The 14467-nt window shown below is 43.3% G+C and overlaps 1 protein-coding gene across 1 annotated transcript; it reads right to left on the bottom strand.

Moving 5' to 3' along the window:
* Positions 1-10231: 10231 nt before the first annotated feature.
* LOC117532298 (protein L-Myc-1b-like) lies at positions 10232-12757 on the bottom strand. Its single transcript, XM_034195616.1, has 3 exons — positions 12641-12757; positions 11874-12426; positions 10232-11001 (listed from the first exon to the last, which is right to left on the bottom strand). The coding sequence occupies exons 2-3, from the start codon at positions 12370-12372 to the stop codon at positions 10415-10417; spliced, it is 1086 nt and encodes a 361-aa protein (XP_034051507.1). The 5' UTR covers positions 12373-12426; positions 12641-12757; the 3' UTR covers positions 10232-10414.
* Between the last annotated feature and the right edge of the window lie 1710 nt (positions 12758-14467).

The raw sequence follows: 14467 nt of genomic DNA, 5'->3' as shown, positions 1-14467 counted from the left end.
AGAGAATCTCAACATCTTCAGCTCTGCCACCTCCAGCTCTGCCTCCTGTCTTTTTGTTAGTGCCACCGTCTCTAAACCATACAACATAGCTGGTCTCACTACTGTTTTGTAAACTTTCCCCTTCACTCTTGCTGATATTCTTTGGTCACAAATCACTCCTGCCACCTTTCTCCACCCACTCCACCCTGCCTGCACTCTCTTCTTCACCTCTTTACCACACTCTCTATTACTTTGAACAGTTGACCCCAAATATTTAAACTCATCTACTTTCACCACTTCTACTCCTTGTAACTACACTATTCCACTGGGCTCCCTCCCATTCACACACATGTACTCAGTCTTGCTTTTACTGACTTTCATTCCCCTTCTCTCCAAAGCATATCTCCACTTCTCCAGACTAGACTCAGCTTGCTCTCTACTCTCACTACAGATCACAATGTCATCTGCAAACATCAAAGTCCATGGGGACTCCTGTCTGATCTCATCCGTCAACTTGTCCATCTTCCATTTTATTGATTTAACTTGTCCAGCATGTATGTCTGCAGAACACCAACGCTCATATGAAAGTGTCATGGTCGACTCCTCAGGACAGAGTCTCTGATCACCAGATGAGAGTCTAAAGTGTTTTAGTTGTGCTCAGTGGTTCCAAAAGTATCCCCTTAATGGTGTCCAGAAAAGTCAGAGAAAACCCAAAGTCCCAAAGCAACAGTTTTTATTCAAATCCAAGCAGAGCAGCTTGGATTTACACTTAAACAGTGTGACAGGGCGAGTCCACGCCAAGTGGGAGGTCTTTTCTAAACGTAGCAAATCTTACACCAATAAAACCAGCTGTTCATGATTTCATTTTTCAAGTAGCAGCCAGGTCCTCAGGTCCAGAGTTCAGCTCTGGGTCACAGAAATTCAACCTTTAAAAAAACAAATAATCTAAATTTTTCACCGGCATGTATGATTTTAGTTCAGTGGTCCTTTTTTAAAAAAAGAAAAAATCAGTTCTCTGTGTCATGGCTTTTTTTTTAAAACACCATACATTTTTCACATAATATATATTTTTGCATACAACATTTGAATATATCAGATGTTTTATTTTTAAAGGTATAACACAGGCAGTGCAAAAAGAGAATACACTTTAACCTTCTAAACATCTGTTATCAGTAACACACACAACATAATCACCTTCTGGCATTTTCATATCATCCTAACATGTCTGTTGTATCACATCACTCATCTTTGGTAAAAATGACACAAGCACTAAAATATATATATTGTTTTATATCCATTTAAATGTCACGTGAATAGACTCTCCCTGGTTTCAGCTACAAACACTGTGCAGCTTTCTGTTGGTTCAGTGGTTCCTGACAGAGATTAGTGCACTTAATTTATCATTACGATAAAAAACATCCTAGAGTTTGTAAGTGAAAGTAAACGTTAATTAGATGCAGCAGATTTCTGTATTTATTCTCATTCTCAGACATTTTTAACATACGTTCTGCAAACAAGACTTTCTTCACCTTAAATAGATCAAAAATGTTGTTGTGCTCAGCATTCTTCAACCTTTCACAGCAGAGAGGCATGAAAGGAATACAAACCCGGTGTAAGTTCTTTAGCTTCAGCTCCCACAAAAAAGCTGCAGGTTGAACTCTCAGTTCTGGAAAAGCTCTTCCACAGAGTCAACATCAGCTCAAAGGAGGAAGATGTGGTGGAAAAGTGTGTTCCAAAGTTACAGTCTTACACTTTCTGAAGTGTTTTATTATTATTTTTTTGTCATTTTGTGTTATCGTGATGCACTTTGGAATCTCTCACCTGAAAGTGCAATATGTAAAAAAAAAAAGTCATCACTACGACGACTAAATTAATAAATGAATCCATAAATTAAAAGTAATAATGCTGCCATGTTTTCTGTAGAAAGGGTGGAACATTTTCTTAACAGCTGCTCAATATGTTGAGCTAAAAAGAAGAAAAAGGTATTTTTCGAACAGTTGCTTGCTGCACTGTGGCTCATTGTGGTTTTGCACAACTCGACCGTCTCATTTCTACTTAAAATGTGGTTTACTTAATCCCAACGAACGAGAGACTGTGAGCATCACAATCCTGCAGAGGAAACTGTCAAAATAAAGTTCCTGGGTCAACGTTCAGCTGTTTTGTGTGTCAGATTTCATTCTTTGTGCTTGGAGTCACTTCACTCCAGAACTGGATCGTACCTGAGACCAGATCCTGGTTCTGTAAAGGAATTGTGCCTTTAGGGCTGAAAAGAGTGAAGACAAGCAGGTAAAACAACAAAGGGACAGAAAGGTGTGAGGCGGTTCCGGGTCAGGGTGCGGCCAGCTCGTCAGTCAGGCTGATCCTGAACTAAACGGCCGTTTCTTTGTTGCTCAAACCTGACTCTGTGACTGGCGGCTCTGGGGTGGCCTCGAGGTGCACAGATGCATCGTAATGCAAACTCAGACATGTATGTTCCTTTGCTCCTCCGACGAGGCATTTGGAACCATTCCCGCCCCACTTCCTGTGTGCATGCAGGTTGACCCCAGAACTGCCCTTCAAAGATCTGGGTCAGGAAGGTCAAATGTCAATCACTGGGGCCAAGGTCACGTCTACTTGTGTGTTGTCCTTCTCCTCCCACATTCTTTTGCTGATTTGTACCAAACTGTCAGTGAAGGTCGACCACAAAATTGCTCTTACAGAATTAATTTTCCCAAAGGAATTTGATTTTCTACCTGATTTGGACAAAATGTGGCACATGTACTTGGATGGATTCCAGAAGTGTCTTGATGAAAATCAGGCTCAGATGGCCATGGCCCCTACGATTTTCACACCCAGCGGTACTACAGCCTAGAAATGGGAAAAGAACAAGTAGTCCACGGGCCAAACAGGTTTTTGGAACCACTTAAGGGAACTAAACAACACTTAACCCAGCCTCAGTGTAGCACAGCCAACACATTGTACGGTGGTCATCCAGGGTGGTAGCTGTAGCCAGGTCTGCACCATCTGTTGTGCTTCGTTGTCATGTTACACGATAATGTAGGTCAAAGAATCCAACTGTTTGACTTTTACATGGAGAAACATTCAACACAGCCAAAACTATTCCATTTATTAATCCTGTTCAATAATGATTTGCATCACTTTTTACCAGAGCTAGAGAAAGTTTAACCTTTGACCCCTGTACAAACTGAAATTGCCCTTTGTCGCAGTTCTTTTTGACCCCCACCTGGCTACAGCTGCCACCCTGGATGGCCACCATACATTTGTGGTCCAATGGAACACTGAGCTGGATTGTAAGTGCTGTTGATTCCTCTTAAGTGGTACTGATGAGGTCAAATGGTCTCCTTGGTAGAACAGTTCTGTGAATGAACGGAGTAAATGGTTGATGGAAACATCTTGCACAGGGTCCCTGGACAGGCTGTGGGAGCTGAGCGCAGCTCTGTGGTCTCACTGTTAGAACACAAAGCCGCAGAGAGCGATCCTGCATGGCTGCACCATGGCAAACAAGAAATGTGCAATGCATGATGGGTAAAGGAAAAATGTGCAATGGAAGGCTGAAAAACTGTTCTAAAGGAGGAGTCAATAAGGAGATCAGTGGACAAACTGTAACGTCACACGACACAATCGTGCTCCAATTTGTTTGTAACCCTGATTGGACGATCAGCAGCCTGTCGGGTTCATTGATCTCAAACGCTGCAAAGCTCCTCCTGAAGCCAGACGACTGAAGGCTTCACTGCACCTCAAATACCCAGCATGCAGCAGAATCCATGGCCGCACGCCACCTCAAGGACGAGTCTTAAGATCGAGCTGTGTGCAGCCTCCTGCAGCTCCACGTGCACACATATACAAGACAAAAAAATGAATATTTAATTAAAAAAATTTAAATAAACATGTCAGCCTGCAGTCATTTAAGCTGCTTTAAGGCAACATCAGTGGAACATTTACCATCAAAAATCCTGAAATACCAGATGAATGTAAAAATGTGTAAATGTTAATTTATAAAAATTATGTTTTCCAAAGTTTCTTTACGCATCATTATAAAAAAAGATGAAAAAAAAACTCATTGCGAGTGCATTTTGTGTTGAATAAGTTCTCCAGCATCTGTATCACTTTTTGCCAAATTGGTAAAAGTTGAGTGACACCGAGACTTCAACCAGTTTACATTTTTCCTGACATGAGGAAGATTTTTGTAAACTCATGACTCGTGGATGATCGTGATCAGTCTCTGCTCACTTTACTTGACTTGGAAATTTTAAACAGCAACATCTTAAACTAAAATGGACATTTTTGCTTAGTTTTAGTTTAGTTATAAGGGAAAAAAAACCCCACAAACTTAAGAATTACAGAATCATTTCAAGACAACTCTTCATGTAAGGATTTTTTTTTCCTTCAAAAAGTAATTTGAAAGTTTCAGGAACTGAACCCTACAAACAACAGAACTGAAATAAAGGGTTTGACCTGAACTCCAGCTGATCCTAAAAAGAACAAACGGTGATTTTACAGGATTTGTACTCAAGATGCGTCGTGTTCATGGTCCATTTTTAAATAAAGAAGCAAAAAACATCTTGTGCAAATGTGGTATCAAAATTTAATGTCTCCAACAATGCAAACATGCTTTAAAAAAAAACCCTGAAAAATCAAAATCACAAAGTGGCATGTGAATATAAAGTACAGCAGTGCTACTTTTTTTTTTTTGGCAATTTTTGTCTTTTTTTTTTTATCTTTACAAAATCAATTGTCCACAACACCTCAATCAATCAATCAATTTTTTTATATAGCGCCAAATCACAACAAACAGTTGCCCCAAGGCGCTTTATATTGTAAGGCAAGGCCATACAATAATTATGTAAAACCCCAACGGTCAAAACGACCCCCTGTGAGCAAGCACTTGGCTACAGTGGGAAGGAAAAACTCCCTTTTAACAGGAAGAAACCTCCAGCAGAACCAGGCTCAGGGAGGAGCAGTCTTCTGCTGGGACTGGTTGGGGCTGAGGGAGAGAACCAGGAAAAAGACATGCTGTGGAGGGGAGCAGAGATCGATCACTAATGATTAAATGCAGAGTGGTGCATACAGAGCAAAAAGAGAAAGAAACAGTGCATCATGGGAACCCCCCAGCAGTCTACGTCTATAGCAGCATAACTAAGGGATGGTTCAGGGTCACCTGATCCAGCCCTCACTATAAGCTTTAGCAAAAAGTAAAGTTTTAAGCCTAATCTTAAAAGTAGAGAGGGTGTCTGTCTCCCTGATCTGAATTGGGAGCTGGTTCCACAGGAGAGGAGCCTGAAAGCTGAAGGCTCTGCCTCCCATTCTACTCTTACAAACCCTAGGAACTACAAGTAAGCCTGCAGTATGAGAGCGAAGCGCTCTATTGGGGTGATATGGTACTACGAGGTCCCTAAGATAAGATGGGACCTGATTATTCAAAACCTTATAAGTAAGAAGAAGAATTTTTAATTCTATTCTAGAATTAACAGGAAGCCAATGAAGAGAGGCCAATATGGGTGAGATATGTTCTCTCCTTCTAGTCCCCGTCAGTACTCTAGCTGCAGCATTTTGAATTAACTGAAGGCTTTTCAGGGAACTTTTAGGACAACCTGATAATAATGAATTACAATAGTCCAGCCTAGAGGAAATAAATGCATGAATTAGTTTTTCAGCATCACTCTGAGACAAGACCTTTCTGATTTTAGAGATATTGCATAAATGCAAAAAAGCAGTCCTACATATTTGTTTAATATGCGCTTTGAATGACATATCCTGATCAACAATGACTCCAAGATTTCTCACAGTATTACTAGAGGTCAGGGTAATGCCATCCAGAGTAAGGATCTGGTTAGACACCATGTTTCTAAGATTTGTGGGGCCAAGTACAATAACTTCAGTTTTATCTGAGTTTAAAAGCAGGAAATTAGAGGTCATCCATGTCTTTATGTCTGTAAGACAATCCTGTAGTTTAGCTAATTGGTGTGTGTCCTCTGGCTTCATGGATAGATAAAGCTGGGTATCATCTGCGTAACAATGAAAATTTAAGCAATACCGTCTAATAATACTGCCTAAGGGAAGCATGTATAAAGTGAATAAAATTGGTCCTAGCACAGAACCTTGTGGAACTCCATAATTAACTTTAGTCTGTGAAGAAGAACAACACCTGCTGGCAAAACCAAGTCTCTCTCTCAATGAATCTTATTTACACACAAACATATGAAAAGAAAAAAAAATCTGACTCAATCATTATGTACAAAAAGACAATGTTCCACTTACCTCCAAGTGTATAGTGACTACAAAAAAAAAAAAAATAATAAAACCTCTAGGAGACACTAAGAGCGCAGACCTCAGCCAAGGACACACACACACACACACACGATGTTGATACAGTTTATCTGGAAAGTATTCAGAGCGCTTCACTTTTTATCCAAAGGCCAAAATATGACCATTAGGTAAAAAGTGTAGACTTTGCGTGCGTCTGTCCGGTCAGGTTACTGCCGGAGTCTTCAAATTCAGAGAGAACATTCTTGGGACACAGATCTTGGACAAGTTCAGAGATGGCTAACGTGGACCTATTGTAAGAGGTCAAAAGGTCACTTCTGTTTCCCATTTTTCTGCTCATATGGCCGAGGGAATTCTAGCATTATATTTTATGTTACAACCTTATTTCAAAATGGAGTTGTCTTTTTTTCCAGCAGCAGGAACTGGGAGACTAGTCAGGATTGAGGGAAGGATGAATGCAGCAAGGTACAGAGACATCCTGGATGAAAACCTGCTCCAGAGCGCTCTTGACCTCAGACTGGGGTGACGGTTCATCTTTCAGCAGGACAATGACCCTAAACACACAGCCAAGATATCAAAGGAGTGGCTTCAGGACAACTCTGTGAATGTCCTTGAGTGGCCCAGCCAGAGCCCAGACCTGAAAATGTCTGTGCACCGACGCTCCCCATCCAACCTGATGGAGCTTGAGAGGTGCTGCAAAGAGGAATGGACCAAACTGCCCAAAGATAGGTGCACCAAGCTTGTGGCATCATATTCAAGAAGACTCGAGGCTGGAATTGCTGCCAAAGGTGCATCAAGAAAGTATTGAACAAAGGCTGTGAATACTTATGGACTCACGATTTTTTTTTTTTGTTTTTTTTTTTTAATAAATCTGCAAAAAGTAAACAACAAAACTTCATGTTGTCATTGTTGCAAGCAGAATTTTGAGTGAAAAAAATGTTTTACTCCATTTTGGAATAAGGCTGTAACATAAACTTATGGAAAAAGCACTGTGAACTTTCTGGATGCTCTGTATGTGCCAAACATTCTTTCGCATTTCAGTTCCTGAATATATTCCAGATGGTGTCCAAAGTGGAATCACTTATTCCCTGGAACATTATCCATCTGCTCACCAGGTTTCATTGAAATTTGTTGAATGCTTTTTGTTATCCAGCTCACAGACAATAATAGGTGAGAACATCACCTCCTTGGCAAAATAGTGTGGTATGGTACGTCAATGAAATAGCTCCCGTAGGACAGTGATTCTCAACCGGGGTGCCGCGGCACCCTGGGGTGCCGTGATCGATCATCAGGGGTGCCGTGGGTATTTTTCATATTCGCGATTATTTTTCATATTCGCGATTACCGTGAATTATTTATTTTATCCACAAAGCATAAAACGACTCAGAATCTGACGTCAAACGTGCTGCAGCCTCGCTCTCGTCTTAAAGCGGGACAATAACAAGGAGGCTGACGGCAGATTAAAACAGTGCCGTCTTCTTCAAAAGCCGTCTAAAATGCGGAGCTGTCGGTGTGTGTGTCTGTGCCTGTGTGTGCGTGCGGAGTTAGGCTGCAGACTGCGAGGGAGGGGGTGGGTGAGGGAGATTCCTGAATGCAGGCGCGACACGTTCAGTGCGCAACGAGTGCAGAGCAGAGAGGATTTTAACCCGAGTGAACGTTAACAAAACGGAAACGTGAAGCTGCCTTTACTTCTCTCTGAACTTTCTCTAAAGGTGTGATTCTGCCGTTACCGTCCTGTTCACACCATGTGCGCGTCGTATGCTGAATTTATGAGCTCATGAGATGAAATAAACGGTCAAATAGCTTTAAAAACATATTTAAAAATGAGAATATATGAATGAACTGAGCCGCAAAAAAAAACAAACAATGTTCAGACGCACAGATCTGAACTTTAACAGCTGTTATTTTCCAAAGGTATTTATTTGTTCAATCTTGAGCTTAATGTAGTGTTTAAGCACAAAACGTGACTGATGAGGAGAAACAATTTCAGAAATGCAACAGAAACAACCACAAATCAGAAAAAGTTGGGACTGTATGAAATGAAGATAAAAATAAAAATGTTGCACCATTCCCAGTTTCTCCACTCACAGAAGCCAAACGTTCTTCCAGAGTTGTGTAATTATACTACAATAGTAGAATATAAAGAAGGGGGGAAAAAAATAGACAATATATTCGTCAATCGCAATTATATGTCTGACAATTAATCGTCTCCAGAAATTCCTAATCATGACAGCCCTACTTGAGATCAGAGTGCAAAATGCTTGAGGATTTTCGAAATGCGGTGTTTTCTGTATCGATTTTCTATTGCAATAATTGGGTTTTGCGCAAAACCAGAGGTAATAGCATTATAATATTATTTTGGTTGATGGTGTGCCGCAGGATTTTGTAAATATAAAAAGGGTGCCGCGGCTCATAAAAGGTTGAAAAACACTGCCGTAGGAGGTTGGTGCCAAAACTGACTTTCTTGCCATTTTCTGCTACCCCCTTCTTCAAGAGGGAAAATGTTAGTTCCCAGGAAAATTTGAAATTGAATCAAATTGTGCTTTAATGTACACTAATGTGTTTGTCTCCTTGTAAGGATTCAAAAAAGCACATATTTGCCTCAGTTACAACCTTTAGTTAAAGAGGTATAGTTCAAGGTCATCCTGGGGTCAAATTTTCCTGATGTTCAGATTTGGTTGAAACTAGTGACAAATTGTTTATATCGTCTCATGAGCCAAAAATGTACTAATTTTACAGTGTGTGGCATTTGGTTGGACAATTAAATGGCAAACTGTGTCAAAGGTCTACATCAGGGGTGGGCAAGTTGTTCCAGAAAGGGCCAAGAAGGTGCAGGTTTTCTTTGCAGCCACTGACTCCACCAGGTGATTTCACTGATTAATATCACTTTGAGCAGATGGAATCAGTTAATCAGTGAAATCACCTAGTGGAGTCAGTGGCTGCAAAGAAAACCTGCACCCTCTTGGCCCTTTCTGGAACAAGTTGCCCATCCCTGGTCTACATCATTCCAGAACGGGCCGAGAGGGGGCAGGTTTTCTTTACAACCACCAGGTGATCTCACTGATTAGCGTCACTTTGAGCAGATGGAATCAGTTAATCAGTGAGATCACCTGGTGGTTGTAAAGAAAACCTGCCCCCTCTCAGCCTGTTCTGGGATCAGCTTGAGACGTCTGGTCTATGTGGTCTGTGAGGGTCACCAAGACTTCGGCTGGATGTTGGAAATGGTGCTACGACCCAAACACACACTTTCTGATTCAGTGTGATGGGAAGAATCATTTGACCCAGTCTGACCTTCAACCTTTAAAGCCCTACACACACAAAAAAAAACACACAACACACACTAAATTTAAGTCAATTCTCATGAGATCTAAACCACGAATCATAACGATGGACACTTCTGAAACAAAGTTTGTTCCTAAATGTGACCGCAGGCAGGTCGTCCAGATGGACACCACCGTCCAAATTATTCTCTACTTCAGCCAAATTAACTGAAGATATTTAACCTTCACGGGTCCACGTGGGCTGCAGGTCACATGACAGACTCATAAGCTGACTTGTAGCTGCTGCAGTACCTGATTCTGACAGTAGGCTGTGCACTAAATCCAAGAACGTAGTTTTTCCTCGTATTCATATGGGACAGACGTGTCCAGAGATTGATCATAGTCATGCTTGAGAACATGTGACCCGCTGGGTGACCTCGTAGGCGCACGTAGCATCAGAGTTTCAAGTGGGGTTCGAACCCCGACCCTGCTGTCACCGCTCGAACGTTTTCAGCTCCTCGGCCAAACTGCGTCACTCGACCAGGACTACACTAGTGCAAAAACAACCACATAATCGCCCTCCTGCTGAAGAACCGACACGCTGGACTTCTCTGAAAACGACTCAGATCATCAGAATTTATCCACTGAAAGGAAAAATAATATGCAAAGACCAAAAAAAAAAAAAAAAAAGTCATTGTGTCCGTCACAGCGTCAGAGATCAGTCCACCAGAGAACAGGGCCGAAACTCTCGAACTCAAAGATCACAGATATCTACATGAGGCAGGTTTTATCTACATGAGGCAGGTTTTAGATTTTAACACGGTTTGTTTTAAATGTACAGCTTTTCCAAAAGCGACACTTTTACGGTTTCTGACGAATGCTGCTTGTCCGGCAACACAAACCAGCAGGTTTCAGGAGCGCTTTAATTCAGACACCCTGCGCACGAGCATCTGCTGCCGGGATTTGAGGCGCCGCTTCTCCTTGATGTGCCGTTTCTCCTGGACGTGCAGCTCGGCGATGTATTCAGCAGCCTGGGTTAAGATCACCACCTTCGGAGTCTTGACCGACTCCAGTCCGGGGATCTGATCCCGCAGCGCGAGGAAGCGAGAGCGCAGATCTTCCCTCCTCTTCCTCTCTAAGATGTTGTGGTTCCGCCTACGGTCAGTGTCTTCTGCGTCTGAGTTTTGGAGACTTTCTGAGGGCGAAGACGGCAAAGAGGAACGACCTGGCAAGAAGGAGGTGCAGGCGCGCTTGACGTCAGGCTCTTGGTCGCTGTCCTCGTGGTCAGGTTCTGGATCAGTGTCCGGGGAGCGGGCGGCGTAGTTGTGCTGCTGCTGGTGGACGGACACGTGGAAGCGTTTGGGGCAGGGATCGGCACGGACGGTAACAGTCACAGGCTTTCGACTGTTTACCAGATGCGACTGGTTCTGCTTGTTCTCCACACTGACCACGTCGATCTCCTCCTCATCGTCGTCATCATCCTCATCATCATCATCCTCTGAAATTACAGAAAAATCAGTGCATCATCAGTGACACGAAGCCTCAAAATCTGCAATATAAAGTTCTGTTCTACTGCAGGTTTGGTTCATGGAAGAGTCGAGCAGATATGGAAATGATCTGATCTGTAATTTCTTAAACTTCATTTTATGACATTACAAAAGGTTAGAAGAGAAGAAGTCAAAACTCTGACACCACCTTCACCCAAGAACCAAAAATTAAAGGTTTTATTTTTTGCAACCTCTCATGGACCACCAGGGGTCCACGGTCCCCCTGCAGCGTCTAAAGCTGCTTTAAGCAAAGTGAACTGAGCTACTCTAAAATGGCTTTCTTTGGAGTTTGGTCAACCCCCCCCACCCACCCAATTACTCACCCCATCTTCATGTAATCATGAGGGGATAAAGCCCACACTATTGAGCTTTTTTCCAAATTTTGCCTTCTATGTATGTGACAGCCAAATTATTTTGGGGGTTTAGACCATTTTAACCCCCCTCCCAAAAAATAAAATACAATAACATTGATGCTGAGTCTCACCGTTTGTCTTCACATGAACCTGTTTTACACAGTTTCTAGTCTCTAATTAAAGTCCTATTTTGGCAGTAGTCACATTCCATACAGCTGACTTTCTGGCTCTGTGTGTGCGCGCGCGCGCGTGTTTCGGGGCGTGGTAATAAAGCCTCCAGCAAGCGTGACCACGCCCCTCCTACCGCACTAATGCGGTGCCGGTTGAAGACACCGAGCAGCGCCGTTTTTAAAAGATTAACAGACAAATGTGCGCGTGAGTGTCGTTGAAGACAAATAATAATAATAAAGTCCACTTCACGTGGCTCTTTGTGAGTGGAGTCATTTCTCGCACAGGGCGGGGCTCCTTACCGGAGGAATCGGAGCCGGACAACGCCGCCTTCCTGCAGCCGTTTGCCGTTAAAGTGAGAACAGCGGCGGGGTCGACGCAGTCCGGAACCGGGCCGGGCCGGGGGCCGGCGGGCGGGGCGCAGTGCGCTCTGCCCGGCCGGTTTGAGCCCTGGAGCCCCGCAGCTTTGACCTTCTCCGGGTGCTTGGTGGCGGAGAAGCTGCTCCACATGCAGTCCTGCACGATGATGGAGCTCAGGTTGCCAAGCAGCTCCTTGGTGTCCGGGATGAAGTGGCTCTCGCTGTCGTCGTCCTGTCCCAGGACTTTGGACAGCCAGCTGAGCTTGTCCCCCGGCGGCAGGTGCAGGGCGGTCCCGCTCAGGGTCCTGCTGGGGGACAGAGGAGGAGTCTGCAGCAGCTCGAACTTTTTCCAGATGTCCTCACTCGGTGCTGTCGATTTGTAAAAATCCTCCTCGGTGTCGAAATAATCGACGAAATAAAGCTGGTAACAGTCCACCTCCATGGTCCCACTGCTCGATCCTCCAGTCCCAGAACAAAGACTCCAGTCCGGCTCCGCCTGCAGGGACACAGTCCGGCTCAGGGTTACACGTGGACTCGGCGCCGGTCATTCATGTTTTTAACGTGCATGTGCAGCTGTGTTACTGCGCTCAGTATGCGTGGAAATACAGCGAACATTTAATGCAGAAAACTGAGCCTTCGCTCAACACTCGAGTGAATCTTGCTTCGTTTCGTCACGTGAAACTTTTGTCGGCAGACAAACGGACACTCACCGAGTCAGGACATGCGTTTACTCATTAAATCCTCCTCAAGACAAAAAGTGTCCACGACGGGAGACTTTCCACGAACTCCGTGTTTCGTCTGAGCGTAAAACCCCGCAGGTTCCACAGATTCGCGCCACGATGCGTAAAAGGAAACACACAATGTGCTTTTTTTTTTTTCGCGCCAGTAAAAACCAGTTAAGGCGCTAAAAGAGCGCAGGGCGGAGCGTCACATATCTGCAGCGGGAAACTCGAGAGGGGCGGGGCGTGGGCAGTCAGCCCCGCCCACTCTGCGAACTACTTATGGCCACAAACTGGCTGATTATTATTATTAGCAGCATGATTGGTGGTTTATTGAAAGAATCATCAATAAGGAGAATTATGAAAAGAATAATTGATTCTGTAACTGCCACAGAAAATGTGATACAGATGATCAACTTATTACGTTATAATTTTAGAGCTTTGCTTTGTACAGTTTGTGTGTGTGGTGGCTAATGATGTCACCTTGGTCTGTGGCAAACAAAGCAAATAGATTTTTTTATTATCATTATTCATTTGGCGGACATAATTAAATCATCTGTGTTTATTTGTCCTGTTAACAGGATTACGTCAAATCTATTGTACAGAGTTTGACACCACAGAGATATTAGGCCATGGAAGACTCCACTGCATTTGGGAGGTGATCTGATGTTGCCGTCCAAACAGTTCCCCCAAAAAATTAGTCCACCCCCCCTTCACCACAGCAGCACATCTGAATCTGATTCTCTGCACCCTAAGCAATCAGGTTCAGGTTCCTTTATTCGTACCCGTAGGTAAATTAGGTTTGCTTTCAAGAAGTCAAATCAAAGGAAATAATGTGATTATTAACCATCAGATGACAAACTAAAACCTCTTAAATCATTCTAAAGTCAGTTTGAAGCAGAAATAAGGAGAATTACTGGTGGCGCTCCTAAATGACGTAGGCACAATGAAGGCAGGGCGGACAAATTTTTGGGGGGGGACTGTTTGGTCAGCGACACTGGGTCACAATGTGAATGTGGAGCAGATTGACAAACAGCTTTTGAACACAACCTGAATGGTGACCCTGTAAACCTGGAAGTATGACATCACAATCCCTGAGCCAGCTGCACTCAAACCACATCTACTTTTAAACTTTGGTGAATCCAGCTCAAAGTTGGTTCAGTCCAACTCAGAGAGGTGGACTGAGTGGGATAGAAAAGAATCAGTCTTAAATCTGAATAACACCATTCAGTTTCAGAAAAACCCTAAAACCAGTTTCTGCCCAAATCAGAGTCATGGTGGATTGGCAACCCCAATCTGAACATTTCTACAGTGCCAAGTCACAACACAAGTCAGCCCAGTTAATTAGTTACAAAGGAAGAATTACAGCGAGGCTTCATTTCCATATTCATTATGCTGATACTTAAGGTGGTTTACCTCCTTACTTTAACTTCAACAAGTCATTGAGATTCAACTGACCACACGTAAATGACCAACGGTGTTGAATTGATAATTCAAGTCTGTCACAAAAGAAACAAAGGGGGGGGGGGGGGGGGTTACCAGACGTCACACAGGGAGGTGGACCTTCTTCAACTGTCTTTGGTTTCTCATTTCTTTTCAGCAGGCTGATTGAATTAAAGACAACATAAATGAAAACGTAATGAAAGATTCAACAATCAATACAAAATCGTTACCCAACATCTCCTGACAAGATCATAGCAGGACAAACTCCATCTACCTGACGTTGTGTGTCAGTGGTCCAATGTCTCCTGCACGTACGTGTGTGTGTGTGTCTGTGTGTGTTACTGAATAAACTCCTTCAGTCGTCATGTTGACAGT

This window comes from Thalassophryne amazonica, chromosome 19 (assembly GCF_902500255.1).
Source record: "Thalassophryne amazonica chromosome 19, fThaAma1.1, whole genome shotgun sequence".
In the NCBI taxonomy this organism is placed as follows: domain Eukaryota; kingdom Metazoa; phylum Chordata; class Actinopteri; order Batrachoidiformes; family Batrachoididae; genus Thalassophryne; species Thalassophryne amazonica.
The sequence above is the reverse complement of the archived record's forward strand: the minus strand, read 5'-3'. Positions and strand labels throughout refer to the sequence as shown.

What these genes read in the sequence shown, in the direction of transcription:
- LOC117532298 (XM_034195616.1), bottom strand. Translation starts at nt 12,372, where the DNA reads ATGGAGGTGGACTGTTACCAGCTTTATTTCGTCGATTATTTCGACACC. An exon ending in GTCCGGCTCCGATTCCTCCG is followed by an intron (nt 11,002 to 11,873) that starts GTAAGGAGCCCC and finishes CTGTAATTTCAG; the next exon opens with AGGATGATGATGATGAGGAT.